This window comes from Dama dama, chromosome 14 (assembly GCF_033118175.1).
Source record: "Dama dama isolate Ldn47 chromosome 14, ASM3311817v1, whole genome shotgun sequence".
In the NCBI taxonomy this organism is placed as follows: Eukaryota; Metazoa; Chordata; class Mammalia; order Artiodactyla; family Cervidae; genus Dama; species Dama dama.
Window position 1 is genome coordinate 50669337 of NC_083694.1, and position 19579 is coordinate 50688915.

At 50.4% G+C, this 19579-nt stretch overlaps 1 protein-coding gene and 1 non-coding gene across 6 annotated transcripts in view; one reads left to right on the forward strand and one right to left on the reverse strand.

The window, feature by feature from the left end:
• Positions 1-2718: 2718 nt before the first annotated feature.
• PRDM2 (PR/SET domain 2) overlaps positions 2719-19579 on the reverse strand; it is a 132487-nt gene continuing 115626 nt past the window's right edge. For 2 of the 5 annotated variants that reach the window (XM_061160713.1, XM_061160707.1), the window contains 2 exons: positions 11302-11445; positions 2719-4695 (listed from right to left, as the gene is read on the reverse strand). In XM_061160713.1, the coding sequence (XP_061016696.1) occupies positions 4670-4695; positions 11302-11445 (170 nt within the window). In that variant the 3' untranslated portion in view covers positions 2719-4669. Of the gene's footprint in view, positions 4696-11301; positions 11446-19579 lie in introns of those variants that run through there. The other 3 variants (XM_061160710.1, XM_061160709.1, XM_061160708.1) reach the window with 2 other exon arrangements.
• Positions 12063-12135, forward strand: TRNAG-UCC (transfer RNA glycine (anticodon UCC)). The gene has a single exon. It is a non-coding gene; the product is annotated as a tRNA-Gly (tRNA).

Below are 19579 nucleotides of genomic sequence, written 5' to 3' on the forward strand. Positions count from 1 at the left end.
CTGGCTATTGAGGTACCATGTAGTTGGGTAGTGACAGGAGAGAGGAAGTGCAGGGCATGTCTGGCATGTGACAGTGAGCAGTGCCCGTGGGTGACAGCCCTGCGCTGGGAGTCGGAGGCTGGCTCAGATCCCAGCTGACATTGAACAGGTATGAACTGAGTGAGTTGCCTGCTTTCAGGGTTTCATTTGGTACAAGAGACCCTAGACCTGCCCCATCCATGTCAAGGTTTACTAGAATGAGACGGAACGATGTGTGTGAGGGTATGTGATGGAGCTGAAAAGCAGTCCATTAATGAATTCTGTTGTTTTTCCTTATTGCAAGGCTACTTGCAATTACTAAGAAACCATGAATCTTTCTAAGGCCCAATGTGAAGATTAGGTAAGGAGAACGGTCAAAGTCTGCAAGAGTCCTCCTCCTCCTCCAGGAAGCCCTCCTTAATGCCCCAGTTTGGCTGACAAGTCCCACCTCTATGCTCCAAAGCACCCAAGGCTGAGCTCGGCACCCAAGGCTGAGCTCGGCACCAGCCCCTTTCATGTCGAAACTGCCTCCTTTCTCAGCATCTACTCCCCCGCCCCCTCCCCCACAACCGCTGTGAGTCCTCCGTTAGCCAGGCCTGTGGGAAACTTCTCTCTGCTGGTCCAGCCCAGAGGTCAGCCAAGGTAGATAAGCCTGTGTGCATAGATTTCACCTCACTGGGAGGTTCCACTATGTTTGCTTTCTAGATAAGTTTCTTCCAGAGAATGAAAAGTCATGTGTGAGGATTACTTTGTGTCAACTTGAGCAAGCCCGTGGGGTGCCTGGATTAAACATTGTTTCTGGGTGTGTCTGTGAGGGTGTTTGGGGGTGAGATCAGCACTTGAATCCCTGGACTCTGTAAGGACTCAGTAAAGTAGGTCACCCTCCTTGGTGTAAGTGGGCTCATACAATCGATCCATTGAGGGTTTGAATGGGACAGAAAACAGAGGAAGGAGAAATTCACCCCTTTGTTCTGACTCACTTCTTGAACTGGGGACATCTCATCTCCGCCAGAACTGGGATTCACACCATCAGCTCTCCAGGTTCTCAGGCTTTGGGACTGAGAATAAATTACGCCAGCAGCTGTCCTGGGTCTCTTGCTTGCAGGTGGTAGATCATAGGATTTCTCAGCCTCCCTAATACTTTGGCCACCTGATGCGAAGAACTGACTCACTGGAAAAGACCCTGATGCTGGGAAAGAGGCAGGAGGAGAAGGGGATGACAGAGGATGAGATAGCTGGATGGCATCACTGACTCGATGGACATGAGTTGGAGCAAGCTCCGAGAGTTGGTGATGGACAGGGAGGTCTGGCGTGCTGCAGTCCATGGGGTCGCAAAGAGTTGGACACCACTGAGTGACTGATCTTCTGAGCCAATTCCCATAGTTAATTTTATATATATATATATATATATATATATACACACACACACACACACCATTGGTTCTGTTTCTCTAGAAAATTCTAATTTCTCATCTTTTTAGAGACAGTGTTTAAGTGAAAAGGCAGAAATCGAGGCTTGTCCTCCTACTCCCCTGCAGTACTGGGGCATGGGCAAAGACCATTTGGGGACCGACCTCCTACCATCTACCCACCCCAAACCCAAAATAAGCACCAAACCCAAGGTGCTATCTCTCACCTTCCATCAAAATTCACCTGTCCTCATCCCCATCCTCTCAAGGCCCTGTTAAACTCTGTTAGGATGATTAGCTCTTCAAAAGAATTCATTTGTATTCACACCCACAATGGTGGCAAAAGTTAAAAAGACAATGACAAAGCCTAGAGAGACCGTGGAGAAATTGGAAACCTGATACTGCTGGTTGGAATGTAAAATAATGCGGCCACTTTGGAGATGTTTGGCAGTTCCTCAAAATGTTAAGTATAGATTTACCATATGACCCAATTCCTTCCCAGCAATATACTTTAAAAAAAAATCCACACAAAAACCTTTATAGAAGTGTTCATAGCAGCATTCTTCTTAATATCCCCAAAATGGAAATGACCCAAAAATCTATCAACTGAAGAATGGATAAATAAAATGTGGCACATCCGTACAATGGGGTATTTGGCCATAGAAAGGAATGAAGTCTCAAGACATGCCACAACCTGGATGAATGTTGAGAATAGGCAAAGTGAAAGAAGCTGGTCACAAAGACCACTTTTTGTATGATTCTATTTACATGAAATATCCAGAATAGGTAAATCTGCAAGGAGAGAAAGCAGATTTGTGGTTGCCTGGGGCTAAGGGCTTGGAAATAAGAAATAAGAAAGTGACTGCTATTGGGTGTGGGGTTTCTTTTGGGGGGTGATAGAAAATGTTCTAAAACTGATTGTGGCGATGGCTGCAGAACTGTGTGGATATACTAAAAAACAATGATTTATACACATAAATGGATAAATGGTATGATATGTGAATTTGAGCTCAATGAGGCTGCTTAAAGAAAAGAATATGTCTGCAATCACAGGCCTTTCTAGTCTCAGCCATGTGGCTTATTAACTCACTGGCTGGCAGATGGGAGAGGGCCATGAATGTAGCGTGAGCTTGCTCACCGGTGGGGGTATTTCCATGGGGAGCTTCCTGGAAACCTTAGGTTTCTCTCATGGCTAAGATGGAACCTTTGAGGACCCCCAGCCCACTCCCACCCCTCAGACACAGAAGACTCCAAGTACCAGAACCAAAATGATCACTCCCACGCCTGTTCCTCACAATCTCGCCTCACACTTTTATTGTTAATTTTCTTCACATGTCCTCTTCTGCAATCCAAACCCACGCTCGAAGACCATCACTGACCAGGAAACACCGCTTTTTAAAAAACAAAAAACCCAACCCACCCACCCCCGTTTTCATGATTGGAACATTTGTGACAGTTCTCCTGATAGGCTGAGGGTTGGAGGCTGACCAGCACGTTTGCACATGCAGAAAAAATGAGTGTCCCCCAGCCCTCCCACCACATTTTCCAGAATTTTCCACTGGCTGAAGGCGACTTTCCAAGCTTTGGGTTCGTGGGCCTTCCTCGCTGCTGAAAGGAAAAACAAACCCTCAAGAACTGAGAGGCTGGGGTACAGTTCACGAGTGTCAACATGGAAGGGACAAAATTGTATCGTTAGGATAAAGAACGGCCACAGATTTTCATGCTCATGAGGGTTAATTTTAGGAGTGGGCCAAAGGATTCCAGTTTGTGAGAACTTAAAAGAAATCATGGCCTGTAGCTGGGAGGGTGGGAAAAAGGATGGGAACAAGCCAACAGTCAGCACTTTTCTGCCCACGTGAGGCTCTCAACGAAACTTTCCTCCTGGACCGTTATCAGACCCCATGCTGCAGCCAGTCGACGGATTCATTAAATAACACAAGTTATAAAACTTTAAAAATGGGGCATTTACAGTCAGGGACATAAATACGTGCTTTTAAAAGTGTCTACATACATATTTACAGAGTTGCAAGATCAACCGTAATAGCCCTGAAAAAAGTCCCTTTTTTTTTTTGCATGACCATTCCTACATACTCTAAAGGGTCCCCTCTTTCCACTTTGGGTCTGGCGCATCACCATCAAAAATGGGGCTGAGAAGACAGCACCAAAGTGGTCTCAGACATCCTTGTCTGGGGTCTGCCCCAAAGGCACAAAACCCAAGACCCTCACTGAACTGGGTCCAAACTCCTAGCTCAGCTCACCCGTTTCTCCGAGACATGGACTGCTCCATCAGAGACGAAGCCAGCTGCATTGTTCCCTGGCAGGCGATGGACGGTCTCCGGAAATCTCTTCCCCACCGCCCCACCCCCACCCCCAGGCTTTTTAATCGTCCAACTTATTTTTCGTTTCCCAGTTTCTGTTTATTTGTTTCCCTTTTCAGCCAATTTGAGAAGCACAGACACTAAAGGTGTTGATGGTCCCACCAAGTGAGGCAAAGAAGCACATGAGGAGCTCGCCCCCTGCCCCCACCAGATGCCTTGCCGTCCCTGCCTCTCCCAGGGAGGAGTCTGATCTATAAATGGAGACTAGGACTTTCTCCTGGACGCACAGGGCCTGACAAATGAGAACGGCAAATCTGGAAACGACTCAAGAGCCAGCGGCTCAGATTGCTCAGGCAGAGAGAAAAGGCTTCCAAATGCAAGGGCCAAGGGGGATGATCAGCAAGGCTCCGCAGTGTCTACAGGCTACAGATTCCCAGAGACATTGGGGTGAGGGAAGGCGGGCGTGGGGGGAGGGGGAGGGGGGCCGTGGGGGGTGTGGGGCAGGAGCAGGGCTGGCCAGAAGGGGAACTTGGCCTCCTCCTGAAGGGCTTGCTCAGACAGGGCTGGAGCTGACCCCTGGGGCCAGACCCAAGTCCCCGCATGGCAAAAGACAACCAGAGAAGCAAAAAGCAGGATCAAGGAGCTCTTGAAAAATTGCATAGTAGGAGGGGCTCCTCCCAACAGGAAGGCTGAGCTGCAGGTCATGGCCGGGGGACAGCACCCGCATGCCATCCTCGGTGCCGAGTCAGCTACCCTCCAGCCTCCCTGGGGTTCAGGACCCTCGTCTGAAGACCACAGGCACACGCATACGCACACACACATGCACACACACACGTATACACACGCACTCCTTCTCTCTCGCAGGCTCATGGATCTGGAATACGTCGGTACTTCCTGCAGGGCAGAAGGCCAGTCCCTTTGGCTTCACTGACTCCAGGTCACTTCAGGTGCTGAGGAGAAAAAGAGAAGAAAAATAACAATGACGGCTACATATTCAAGTGCCTACCTCTTCGAGCATGGTCCCTCCACTGAATTTTTCCAGTTAAATCACTTTCAGAAGTATACCACCTGCACAGAAAGAACATGGCTTGATGAACTGTTAGTGAACACTCCTGTGTGACCAGCACCCCGATGGGGAAACAGAACATGACCAAACTCTCATCAGCCCCACCCAGGTGCCTCTTGAGGATCCCCACCCACCTTCACCCCCTAGAATAACCACTCTCCTGACCTAATTACCATAGATTGCTTTTACCTGTTTTTATTTATTTTTTATTTTTGGCTATTTATTTACTTATTTTTGAGTCTTCAGTGCTGCAAGCAGGCTTTCTCTAGTTGCAGTGAGCGGGGGCTACGCTCTAGTTGCAGTGTGCAGGCTTCTCACTGTGGTGGCTTCTCTTGTTGAGGACCCTGGGCTTCGTTGACCCTCAGCATGTGGAATCTTCTGGGACCAGGGATCAAACCCATTTCCCCTGAATCGGCCCTTGGATTCTTAACCACTGGGCCACCAGGGAAGCCATAGCCATTTTTTGACTTAAATAAATGGAATCAATTGGTACATGTGCCTTTTGGGCCTGGCTTCTGCATAATGGTTTTGGAGGTGCACCCACCTGAGGATGCACACGCTCATCGAGCATGTGGCCCTGGTTCTTTCAGTCTTTGCTATGGATTCTAGTACAAGGTCAGGCCACTCTCATCTGCCTAGTCCACTGCCCATGCACAGATGGGTGGTTTCTAGTCTGGGGCCATCATGAGTAATGTCGATAGAACATTCTTATATGTGTCTAGAAGACATGTACGGTGCACAAGTGTACGTATTATGCTAAGTGGAAATGCTGGGCAGTAGGGTGTGCGTATATAAAATATGAACATGTGGTAAACATGTGTACACACTTCTGCTGAGTGTACCCCTAGCAATATAACTGCCGGGCCCTGCGGAAGGCATAGGTACAGCATCAGTAGATACTGCCAGACAGTTTTCCAAAGTAATTACACTGTCACTTCATTCCTGCTAATACACTAAACAACCCTGGTGGCAGGTGACACAGATCCCCGTTTCAATGGAAGAGACAGGATCAGAGAGGAGAAGGAACCTTTACAAGGTCAGTCTGATGCACAGAGAGAGGGTTTAGCCCCGTACCGAGCCTATGTGTGCCCTGTGTCCTGGGGGAGTGGCTTACTCCTCATCCTTCCTCCGAGAAAACCCTGGTTATGGTGCTTGGCACAGAAAGCCAGGCCCATGGGTGACTGTTTAATGACATTTGTTGCCCAGGGCTGACTGTGAGCCTGGAGTCGGGCTAGGCCAAGTTCAGGGGCTCAGTTCTCTCCTCCAGTGGAACTGGTCATCATTTACTATTACTACTACAAGTACTATCTACTATTGCTATTACCACTACTAATAACACTATAATAATTCAGTGAAAAGAATAATAATTATACCGCTGATGTGTGGGAAGACTTACCACATACCAGGCACACTAAGTGCTTTTCACGTGCTAACCTTTGCGGTGCTGACAATATAACCGTGAGACGGGTATGCTCATCCCTGCTATCCACAGGGGACTGGCTTCAGCACCCCTTAGTCATGTCCAACTCTTTGCAACCCCATGGACTGTAGCCCACCAGGCTCCTCTGTCCATGGGATTCTCCAGGCAAAAATACTGGAGTGGGTTGCCATTTCCTCCTCCAGGGGATCTTTCCCACCCAAGGATTGAACCCACGTCTCCTGCATCTCCTGCACTGGCAGGTAGGTTCTTTACCACTGAGCCACCTGGGAAGCCCTCAGAACCCCCAAGGATACCAAAATCCACAGATGCTCAAGTCCCTTGTATATAGTGGTGTAGTGTGGAATTATCAACCCAATTTACAGATGGGCAAATTGAAACACAGCGAAGTTAATTACCTGCCAGGATTAGTGGAATGGGGATTCAACTCCATAAAGTGTGCTCCTATGTCAATTTCAACTCCCCGTGATCTCAGACCCCTTGATGGGGCTGGAAAGAGAGCTGCTCCTGGTGCAGCTAGATGACTTAGAAAGAGGGAGCCTCCTTCCGGGTGGAGGCCAGCATGCACCCTGCTCATCTGAGCAGGAGCAGCAGGAGGAAAGGAAGGCAGGCCAGCGTGTGGCAGCCTGCAATCCCCCCTGGTCTGGTGTGGCTCATCTATGTGAGCTTCCTGTGGGTCATCAAGTGGGATCCATACAAGAAGCCATCTTGCCAGACCCCGACCGAAAAGGCAGCCCTCCAGGGAGGAGACCCCAGCAGCAGACTGGACCCCTGGGACTGGAGCTGAGGGACAGCTGGCCAAGGCTGTGCCAGAAGGGAGTTCACCTATCACAGAGACCCTCCACCATCCATTCCCAGGACCCCATGGGAGGGCCAGTGTCAGGAAGCCTGCCCAAGGCTGGCCAGTCTTAGCTAAAGGAGCAGTGACAGCCAAGAGGAGCATCATATGTTGACCAGACAAGTGAAAAGTGCCAGTCCCTGCCCCAGACAGCCCTTCCTAGTCCCTACCCTGCTCAGCCCCTCCTAGACCCTCAGGCACAAGTCTGGTTGGTGCCTAGGACTGCAAAGAGACAGAGGTGAAATAGGATGTGCAATGGGAGTTTCACACTGGACTAGGCAATGTGGCATTTTGTTACACCTAAAAGTGAAAGCGCTGGGCTTTGCCTGAGACATCGTGAGAACACAGAAGAGGCGGCAGTGGAAGGCAGGTGCTGGAGAAAAGCCAAGCTGCCCTGTGGTGGTCCCTCACTTGGGTCAGGCTGTCCAGTAGGCTGGTCACAGAGCTTCTACCTGGGCGAGGGCAGAAGGATGAACAGCAGTCCTGGGTGCTCTGGGGACATCATCATTTTCCTCAGGACAAAGTCCAATGCATGTACCCTGGGCACAGACCACAAAGCCCATGGTCCATCTGGCATCAGAAGACTGACCCCAGGGCTGACACTCGCCCCTCTGTCTCAGCTTCCCCTATCTATAAATAGAGGGTGCTGGCCTATACATCCCTTCCTGTGCTAAAACCCTTTGCCATGGCATCTCAAAATATCATTCTGGAACTGTGTTAAATAGTGCTATGGACTGAATTGTGCCCCCACTCCAATATCCATGCCTACTCATGATTGTACTCTAACTCCCAATGTGATGGCATTTGGAGGTGGGGCCTCTGGCAGGTGATTAGGTTTAGATGAGGTCATGAGGGTGGGGCCCTCATGATGGGATTAGTGTCCTTGTAAGAAAAGATGCTTCCTCCCTCTGCCATGTGAGAACACAGTCAGAAAGTAGTATCTGCAGGCCAGGAAGAGAGGTCTCACTAGAGCCCAATGATCCTGGTATCCCTATCTTGGCCTTCCAGCCCCCAGAAATGTGAGAAGTAAATATCTATTGCTTAAGCCCTCTGTCTGTGGTATTTTACTATGGTAGCCCAAACAGACTAAGACAAATAGTATAAGTAAGATTTTTTTTTTAAGTCATTTTTTAAGTGGGCAAAAGACCTAAACAGGCATTTCTCCAAAGAAGACATACAGATGGCTAATAAACACATGAAAAGATTCTCAACACCTCTCATTATTAGAGAAATGCAAATCAGAACTACAATCAGATATCACCTCACACAGGTCAGAATGGCCATTATCAGAAAATCCACAAACAACAGTGCTGGAGAGAGTGTGGAGAAAAGGGAACCCTCTTGCACTGTTGGTGGAAATGTAAATTGATGCAGCCACTATGGAAGACAGTATGGAGATTTAAAAAAACTAGGAATAAAACTACCATAACAACCCAGCAATCCCACTACTAGGCATATACCCTGAGGAAACCAAAATTGAAAAAGATACTTGCATCCCAATGTTCACTGCAGCACTATTAACAATAGCTAGGACATGGAAGCAATGTAGATGTCCATCAACAGATGAATGGATAAAAAAAGTTGTGGTACATACATACAATGGGATATTACTCAGTCATAAAATGGAACACATTCGAGTCAGTTCTAAGGTGGATGAACCTAGAGCCTATTAAACAGAGTGAAGTAAGTCAGAAAGAGAAAAACAAATATTGTATATTAACACATATGTACAGAATCTAGAATCTGATGAACCTATCTGCAGGGCAGCAACAGAGATGCAGACAGAGAGAACTGACTGACAGACACGGGAGGGAGAGAGGAAGGAGAGGGTGGTACGAATAGAGAGAAGAGAATGGAAACATACACTACCATGTGCAAAATGGACAGCCAATGGGAATTTGCTATATGATTCAGGCAACCCAAACCAGGACTCTTACAACCTAAAGGGGTGAGAAGGGGTGGGAGGTGGAAGAGAGGTTTAAGAGGGAGGGGACATATGTGTGCCTAGGACTGATTCATGTTGATGTATGGCAGAAATCAAGGCAATATTGTAAAGCAATTATCCTTCAATTAAAAATAAAATTTTTAAAATAATAAGTTATACATACTTATTATTGTTTAGTTGCTAAGTCATGTCTGACTCTGCGACCCTATGCACTTTTAGCCCACTAGGCTCCTCTGTCCATGAGATTTCCCAGGCAAGAATACTGGAGTGGGTTATCACGTCCTTCTCCAGGAAATCTTCCCGACATACTTATTTAAAAATTTAAAACATAAAAATTTTTAAATTAGGGAAAAAATTAAATAAGATTTTAAGGAGCAAGTTTCAGTCCCTTTGATATTAAACTGTTGAGCTCTGATCATTCACTTTTGGTGAGTATACAGAAAAAGCTGTGAGCTGCAGAGGCAAATGAAATTGGGCTTCTAGGCATCCAAGCACCCAGCTTGGGAAGCTGCACTCATTTGAAACCAAGAGGAAAAGAACACACCTGTCTAGGGTCACACGCAGGCCCCAAAGGAGGGCCTGAACCTGCAAGGCCTGCTTACAGCTGAGACTGCAGTAGCTGATAGAAACACCCTAGTCTGTGCAGAAATCACTCCAGCTGCACCTGACCCTCTCTTAGGTTGCAAAGAACACCTGCTCTGAGCTGAAAGCCACATCCAGCCAGCCCGTCAGCATGAAAGTCCACATAGCTGCTACAGGGGTGATCCCAGGACACACGTGGGGCCGGAGTGGGGGACTGCTCAGCCCGCACGGCCTGCCGTTCTCCAGAACACTCTAGCCAAGCCTCTCCTCTCGGGGCCCCCATTCTCCCCTCTGTGAAATGGGTGCGGGGATGGAGTTCTGGGCCACCCCGTCCTGAGCAGCATCCATCGCACCGTTGCTCCACTGCACTCCTGACTAACTCCCAACTCGGGAGCTGGGCCCCAAGAGGCAGGCTCAGTGTCAGCTCCACAGACAGGCTCTCAGGGGGAAGTGGGTTTTACATCCAGTCCCCTCCAGAATGAACTCCCAGAGAAATAAGGCCAGAAACTCCACCTGCTGAGGGAGGGAGAAGGGAGCGAGCCATGGGGAGAGGAGAGGTGGGAGGAAGGCTCAACACAGAAGACCCCAGAGCTTCAAAACCCAGCCCCTCTTGCCTTAAACAACTGCATTCTCATTCCAAACAACCCTGGCCACATTAGGCAGGCATCCCCGAACCTGAGTGGGTCCCAGAACTTCAGCGCCGCCTGCTAATGCAGATTCCCAGGCCCTGCTCACCAGTGTGCTCATTTAGTTAATTGGAGTGGTACCCTGGGGTCTGTATTTTTAACCAGTGTCCCCATCATTTGGGCTTCCTGGGTGGCGCTAGTGGTAAAGAATCCGCTTGCCAATGCAGGAGACTTAAGAAATATGGGTTCGGTCCTTGGGTCAGTAAGATCCCCTGGAGGAGGGCATGGCAATGCACTCCAGTATTCTTGCCTGGAAAAATGCCATGGACGAGGAGCCCGGCGGGGGTAAGGTCCATAGGGTCGCAAAGAGTCAGACATGACTGAAACAATAGCACACACGCCCCAGTCGTACTTGAAATGTTGGTCTTGGGGACACAATGAAAGAAGACATGCCATGTCACCAGCAGAGAAACCCAAGCCAGCTCGAGGTCAGTAGCAAAGCCCAGCCCCTCAAGAGGAAAAGTCCAGCTTCCATGAATGAATTAGGTTTCATCATCAGAAAATCTAGAAGGAAGCTCATGGCTCAGCATAAATCTCAGTTTTACATTTTACAAATTAATATTACTTCCACTTTCAAGTACATGATAGAATAGCCTTTTCTGGGCTTAAAGCCACTGAAGGTTTCAAGTGTTGTATGATCACTAAGACTTACCTGGTGTTTATTCTGTGCCAGGCAAAGTTCTGAGTGCTTTCATACATTTGATACTTGCAATTCTCACAATCATATGAAATAGGTACTATTGTCATCCCCATTTTATAGATGTGGAAACTGAGGCTCAGAGAGAGAGGTCCCGCAGCCCATAAGTGACAGAACTGGGATGTGAACCAGGTGGTCCAGGGTCCACACGCTCACCCAGTCCCAGCAGGAAGGTCTCCTGCCCCCACTCAGCACACAGCACGGTGCTCCAGGAGTCATCACGCCCAACCCCCTCTCTCCTGCCCAGCCCACCCCCAAGCCCTGCCCCCGAGAGCCCCAGGAGGCTCCCCCACCCTCTGAGTACCTGTCAGGGAGCAGGCGAAGCACCTACTCTTTGAGGAGGGATCCCTGGAGCTGGGCTGCAGCTGTGGCCTTGACATTCCTACACTGTCTGGTGATGTAAGGGGCAGCCGGTGGAGGACATCGGGATGCCAGGCGGAGACTGTAGCTGTGTGGGGAGAGGAATAACACACAGCGTCACCAGGGGCCCAGCCCAGTGGGTGTCCCAGGCAGCACCTGGAGGGCCTTGGTGCTGATGCGCTCTCCGGGCACCTTCAGGCCAATGGGAAGTGAGCTTTAACAACCACCATGCTCCATCTACCTGCTTCCCTCCGCTGGGAGGCACTGGGCCGGGAGAAGCATCTAACTGCCAGGTTCTGAGATACTGCACAGGGCAGGCCCACCCTGAGGACCCCGACTGGATGGGCGGGTAAGCCAGGAATGGACACTTGCTGTGAAGATGGCAGCTTGACCGCTTCCCCACCTGCTTCCGTGGGCATTGCTCTCCCCGCAAAGAGCATCTGAGTATGCTCTGGTACCACGTTACAACCATCGCTCTCAGAAAGGAGAGGAGGGAGGGCTGGGTCCCCTCCAGGCCATTAACTCTGCACCTGGCAGCCATCCCAGTCTCACTGTGCAAAAACGTTTGTGTCAGGGGTCTCAGAGGGGGTGTAAACCAGGATCCCTTGACACCGTTTGGTCCTATTTGCTACTACAGCCCTTCAAACAGGATTTCTTCTTCAGGAAAGCATTATTATTATTATTTAAATAGCTAATGCAGAGACTTCCCTGGTGGTCCAGTAGGTAAGACTCTGTTCTTCCACTGCAGGGGACACAGGTTCAATCCCTGGCCAGGAAACTAAGATTCCTCATGCTGTGTGGTGTGGCCAAAAAAAACCAATAATAATAAAAATAAAAACCCAAATACTCTATTAAAAAAAAAAAAAGGTAACCAAGACCATTATTCTTCCCCTTCCTTCATCCAGCTAACTCATACTCATCTTCCAGATCCTAGCTGGAATACCACCTCCCCCAGGAAGACTTCCTTCTCTAATTCTTGGATGAGATGTCCCCCTTGTGGGTTCCTACTGCCCCTCCTATTTCTCCATCACAGCACTTGTTATACTGAGTCACAAGCAATCACAGAATCATGTGTCAAATTCCCTCAGGAGCTATGCGATCTCAAGGTCAGGGCCCTTGTCTTGTTTGCTGCTGCATCTTACTTTAGCGTCACAAAAACAAATGTTTGTTGAATAAGAGCAACACAAGGACTTCCCTGACAGTCCAGTGGTTAAGAATCCACTTGCCAATGCAGGGGACACGGATTTGATCCCCGGTCTGGGAAGATCCCACAGGCCACAAGGCAACTAAACCTTTGAGCTACAACTACTGAGCCCACGTGCTGAGAGCCTGCACTCCACAGCAAGGGCAGCCTTCCAATGAGCAGCCTCCTTCCAGTGAGCAGCCTCCTTCCAATGGGCAGCCTCCTTCCAATGAACAGCCTCCTTCCAATGAGCAGCCTGCACACCTCAACGAAGAGCAGCCCCTACCTGCTGCAACTAGAGAAAGCCTTCACGCAGCAATGAAGACTCAGTCCAGCCAAAAAAAGAACGACACATACGGTGCCCAGAATTGTGCTATTTTACGTATAGCAAGTGTCTCACTCTTCATACATGGTGGATACTCTATTAACTCTCATTTACAGATGGGTAAACAGAGGCACAGAGTGATCAAATAACTTGTTCTGGGCCCCAAGTCTGCCTCTCTGGGTAGAAGAATGGAAGTGAGGCGGGTGTGCTGCTCTCGTCCAGGTGTTGGCCACGGCCCGCTCTATTGGACAGGGCTGAGCTAGGAAGGAGGTCCATCTCAAAGGTGAAACATCAGGGTTTCGATTACAGGTTCTTAGCCAGGGCACAGATTTGGCAATGTCTGGAGACATTTGGGATCGTCACATCTGAGGGCAGGGATACTGCCACCCAGCATCTGGTAGGCGGGGCCAGGGATGCTAAACTAAACATCCTAAAATGCATAGGATGCCCCCACGACAACTGATCTGCCCAGATAGTAAAAGCACCATGACCTATCAAGAATGCGTACTCAGCCTCTCGGCTGTGTCCAACTCTCTGTGACCCCATGGACTGTAGCCCACAAGGCTCATCTGTCCATGGGATTTTCGCAGGCAAGAATATTGGAGCGGGTTGCCATTTCCTCCTCCAGGGGAGCTTCCCGACCCAGGGATCAAACTGTAGTCTCCTGTGTCTCCTGCATTGGCAGGCTGATTCTTTACCACTGAGCCACCTGGGAAGCTCTACCAGAATAGAAGAACGTATAAACAGCCCCACACCAAAGTTGTCAGAGGAAGATTTCTGTCCCCTCCACAAACCGGATCCCCTCTGAGGACCTAGCTCTCAGTTGTGGCTCGCGGCTGCACCTGCTTCGATTCCTCCCCTGCACTGTGTGATCCAGCCTGAGCAAGATTTAAGGCAGAAAACAGAGACCCAATGCTCAGCAGCAAGCCTGTGCCCCGGATAGACCAAAAGGTCCATGAGGTGGTCTGTTGGGGGCACGCCAGGATGACACCCTTGGCCAGGTGACTCAATGCTGGGAGGGGACAGTCAGCTGCCAGGCTGCCTGGAAACACAGATGACCTGCAGAATCTTGTCCAGCTAAAGAATAAGGGACAGTCCTGGCACACGGCAGGTACCCCATGCTGTCCCTTCTCTGGGGCCATGTCTCCAGAGGAATAGAGCAGGACAAATAGCAGCTTTGGGGACAACAGGCTAGCATCCTCAATTTCCAGTTCCTTCCTTTCACTGTCACCATCATCACACATCTATCAAACATTCAGAAACCTACTCAGTCAGGGACTTCCCTGGTGGTCCACTGGTTCAGAATCTGCCTTTCAATGCAGAGAGTGTGGGTTCAGTCCCTGGTTGGGGGATTAAGGTCCCACATGCCACAGGTAACTAAGCCCACGTGATCTAGAACCCATCCGCTGCCAACAAAAGATCTTGAACTCCACAACTAAGACCTGATAAAACCAAATATAAATAAATAAACATTAAAAAAAAACACCCTTATCAATCAAAGGTGATACCTCGACCTCCCAGCCTTCTCCAGCTGCCATGGGTACCTCTGCTCCCTTATGCTCTCTTCGACTCTCAGGCTCCTGCAGCCCCACAGCCATCGACACTCAGGAGCAGGTTTTCTTCTCAATGCTAGGTGTCTACCTGGTCAGGGGCAAGGTCCGCAGAGGTGGGTGCCTCTCGCCACCCCTCACACACTGCCCAGCCTCATGGAGGATAACATGGGCTAACATGCACAAGGACCCCTGTGATTCCCAAGTGCTCTCTCCTCTGTTAATCTGGAGTCTGCCAGCAGCCCAGGTGGAAGGAAGGAATAAGTGCTTTTAAACCCATTTCACAGACGAGGAAACGAAGGCTCAGACAGATGGAGACTTTCCTGGGGAGCAAAGTCCAGGTCTTTCAGCTTCATGAGCCACAATTTTGCAGAGGGACACTAAGTCACCATCTGGGTGTTTCCTTAAGGGACTAGGGTGGTGATATCCAATAGGACAGTCTCCTTTCTGATTGTGAAACCTTTTCTCTGGTTGGAGAACTTGTGAGAGCCCAGCAGCTGAGATGTGTAGTGTCAAGAAACCAGATATTCTTAACCCACAAGGACCTCAGGATTCTTCGGTCCCGCTCAGTGGCTGTGTGACCTTGGCAAGCCACGAACCCTCTCTGAGCTCCAGTTTCACCACCCAGAAAATGGGAAGGGCAGTTTTATTATTTTTCTATTTCATAGGGCTACTGTTGTTCAGTCACTTAGTTGTGTCCAACTCTCTGCAGTCCCATGGACTGCAGCACCCCAGGCTTCCCTGTCCTTCACTATCTCCTGGAGTTTGCTCAAACTCATGTCCATTGAGTCAATGATGCCGATAAAATACAGTATCAATGAGCATGGTGTTTTGATTGTGGCCGCTGTGGGGTGGAAGAGGCAGCACGGCCGTCAGAGACCTGAGTGCGAGTTCCCACCCTCATACTCGCTGGAAAGCCTCCCTGACTCCTGGCCTCCAAACCTCAGTCTCCTCATCTGTAAAATGGAGACAACCTGTGTAGCCTGCTAATGCAGAGCTGGGCTAGACAGGGACTGGGAATGAAGGACCCTTGGCCTTCTGAGAAGAATTCAGCAAGAGGGGGATGTTTCTGAATGTCCAGGGGAGTGAATGTGAGGGGAGGGAACATGGAAGCAGGAAATGCTGGACCCTGCCCACTCTGTCCGCCTTCATCCCTCTCTTCCATCACCTGGTCGGGTCTTCTGCACAGCTTCCACACTGGCTCCCCTCCCACCTGCTCTCCTTCCCTAAGGTTGTGACGTGTCCCCAAACCCAGGGCTCCCAGCGGAGACCAAGCTCTTACACGCACAGCCCATCCCCACTGACCTCCCAGCCACCTCACTCCTTCAGCTCCTTTCTCCCCAGCTCCACAAGACTTCCTTTAGCACATCAATGTGGAGCCCTCCTCCCCGTGGCCTTCAGCCCCCGGTGCTCACCAGAGTCCCCTGAAGCTGCCCGTTGGCCCGTGACATCAGATCTCTGAAATGGCCTCAGGCAGCAGCGTCTTTTAAGATCCACAGGGGTCTCAACGGGGGTGGGGGGCGGGCTGGGAACCAGTGCCCTGCAGATGGTCCGGGGCTGGCCCCCTGAGTTATCAGCCCACACAACCGCCACCTCCAAGGGTGGCTCCACGTTATCTACGAGATAGAGTGGTGAGTGCGGGTCTAAGACTACAGAACCGGGCTGGGTCTGCTCATCACTGCAGCCTTCACACCTAGTTCTGAGTGCATGGACAGCAGACCCTCAAAACATACTGAATGAAGGAGTGAATGACAGACTTAGAACTTCTGGTTGCCAGGGGGAAGGGACAGTTAGAGAGTTTGGGATCGACATGTACACACACTGCTATATTTAAAATGGATAGCTCCAAGGATCTACCGTACAGCACATGGAACTCTCTCAATGTTATGTGGCAGCCTGGATGGGAGGGGAGTTTGGAGGAGAATGACTACATATCTATGTATGGCTGAGTCCATCTGCTATGCACCTGAAACTACTCCAGCATTGTTAATTGGCTATACCCTGAAACAAAATTTAAAAGTTAAAAAAAACAAAAAAAGCAGTGAGTGATCCTAGACCCTAGACATCCCCCACACAGGCTTCTCAGACACAGAGATCTGTGCACATTCAGTGCAGAAGCCAGAAGCCTGCTTAAGTGGGCCCCTTGAGCATCCTGCCTCAGAACCTCGTAAGACGGGTGACGCTCATTATCCCGAATCCAAGGCGTCCAGAAAGGGCAGGACGACCACTTCTTCACTGTCAGAACCACCCCCCACCACAGTCTGAAGGAACCAAGAGGGCAGAGTTGTCCTGTTTGACCTTGAGGGTGCCATTTATGTTTCCAATAGTCCATTCCTGCAGACCCTGCCCAGAACGTTTCCCCCAGGAGTCACAGGGCTCCCTGTCTCTCCTCCAAGTTCTTGTTCAAGGGCCTCCTTCTCATTGGACCTCCTTCCCAAACACTCTATTTAAAATAGCAAATGCTCTGCCCTCCAGTCCATTTTTCTTTCTTTATTGTATGTATTCACTTCATCAACACACTCGGTGTCTAACTGGCCATTTGCTTTCTGACTCCCTTGAAGGCATTTTGTCCCTGATGGACCCACCCCTAAACCCGTGCCTGGCACACAGTAGGGGGCCTTTCATTATTTGCTGGATAGATGGTGTGTCTGCTACCTGCCAAGTGCTTTGCCAAGGAAGCTTTGGTGAATGGTGCACATTGAGGTCTTCACCTGGTCATGGTCTATGTGTGACTCAGTGATGCCTAAAGGGGAAAGAGCTTGTTTTCAGAGGGAGACTGATGCCATGTGCGAGGTGGCCGAGACTGGGGCCTCTGGGCTCCCAAGCAGCCACGTTCTCTCTCAACCCCCAGTGGCTTCTGGTGAAGGAGGCACCAGATACCCCGAACTACACATGAGAAACAAAAGAGAAAGAGCAGGAGGGAAGACCAGGGTCGGGGAGAAGATGGGAAAAGGTGACGTGGAGAAGGGCCCAGTGCAGGTCGCAAGCAGAGAGAGTGATGCAAGGACCTGGTGATCTAACAGGGTTGGTCTGTCTGCATGGGGCGTCTGCACAAGCTGATGACTCACAGGCGAAGCAGGGCAGCACCTCAGCTGGTCTTCCTGGAGCTTGAACTCGCTGGGCTCTGGGGACCTGGGGAGAAGGTGACGTCAAGGAGCAGGGCCCATACCTGATCTCTCATCTGGGGGCAGAGGATGCTGGGGCCTGGGAGATGAAGTGGCAACAACAGAAACTAAGGCATGCCTAATAGAAATGAGCTAAAGCTGCCAATCACTGAACAGATCATTTAATGACACGAAAAGGCAATTCACAGAGAAGTCCAAAGCTGATGAATATGCAAAGATGCCCGGATGCCCTGCAACTGTCTAGGAAGAGTAGTTAACACAAGAGGCCGCCTTCCCAGGTCAGACTGGGGACAGGTGCCATATGGGTGGTGCCCACAGGTGAGGGAAGGTGAGCAGGATGAGGGCTGCCCCCAGGTTCCCTGGCACGTGGGGAGGCTGAGCCCACCTACCCCCACCTCCCGAGAGCATCTCCTCACTAGGTCGGAACGTCAGAGAGGGAAGAGGGGGTGGAGGGGAGGGTCTTATAGGCCTGGGTTAGTTGGGAGCCAGGCTATCCCTCTGGGCAGCAAGTGACGTGACCCGATGTGGCCACTGTGTCGGACACAGCAGGATAAGGAAGAACAGAGCTGGGAGACCGGTTAGTCCAGCAAGATGGTGGCCAAGGACATTGAGAAGTGAGCAGTGGACTTGGGATACATTTTGGAGCTGGATGTTGCGGGTGGGGCAGGTGGATGAGAGTCTAGACAGATTTCAGGGTGGGTAGTTTGTTTAACTGAGAAGGGGAAGACAAGAGAAAACTTGGTGGGGAGGTATGTTTTGAAAGGATTACCTTTGCAACGTTCACTAGACACCCAAAGGAGACCTCAAAGAGGGTGAATTAAATGAAACTAATGAGTTTGGGGTGGGTCAGAATTTAGGTGGACTGGACAGGCTCGGGGGAGGGGAAACGGGTGGGGGTGGGGGTCCAGGGACTCAGGATGGGATGTGGAGGAATAGGGGATGACCATGAGAGTGGTGTCCAAGTCGACATGTATTTCAAGGAGGAAGAAGAATTAACAGTGCCCAACTCTGCGTACGTGTCAAGGAAGATAGAGAACCGATCGCGGCATTTAGTTGCCCAGAGGCTGCGGGTAACCTTAGTAACAGCAGCTTCCAGGACATGGTGGAGACAAATACCTGAGAGAAGTGAGCTCAAGAGGGATGGGGAGGAGAGGAACTGGGGCAGGGGCCCAGAGAGCCCCCACAAGGAGTTCAAGGTCAAGGGAAAGGGCTGCCGGTTCCGGGACAGGCTCTCGGGGTCCCCACCGTGCTCCCCACCAGGCCGCCTGGGGCTTCTGAGCAGAGATCCCTGCCTGCACCCCACTGTTTGCCTCTTCCGCCTGCATGAGTCAGGTCAGGAGGAATCTCTCGGGACACAACCCCCAGAGCTGGCTGGCCACGCAGCCGCCGCGGAGTCTTACATAACCCTCCGTAAATTCTCAGAGAGTGATTCATCTCAAGTCAGAGTCTGACGTTCAGCACTTTTGCAGGCAGCGAGGGAGAGGCAAAGGGTGTGCAAGCCGATGCCCAGGTGAGATAAGCTGAGATGACGTTGACATTCCCTGGAGGTGGGGGAAGCCTCAATAGATGGGAGCCGAGGGAGCCACTACCTGCTTCCTGGTACCCACTACTTCCGGGAATGGTTGGCTTCCGAAGCAGGCTCCACCTTCAGCTCCAGGGAGGCCCAGCCCACTCGAATGGGACCGCCCCCAGCCTGAGAGTCAGGGGTGGGAGTAGAGGAACAGTCCTGGGATGCCGGAGCCTGAACCTCAGTCCTTGAACCACCACCCATAACTTGCTATGTGACCTCTGGAAATGCTTCCACCTCTGTGAACCATGGTAGTCGTGCTGGTAAAATGAGGATGTCAAACAAGGGGAAAAGGTAATTGTGTCATTTATTGAGTGCCTAATATGCCCTGGTCTTCTCCAGGAGCATAGAGTCCCTTGGACTGCACCAAGGTCAAGCCAGTCAATCCTAAAGGAAATCAACCCTGAATATTCATTGGAAGGACTTGACTGATGCTGAAGCTGAAGCTCCAATACTTTGGCCACCTGACGTG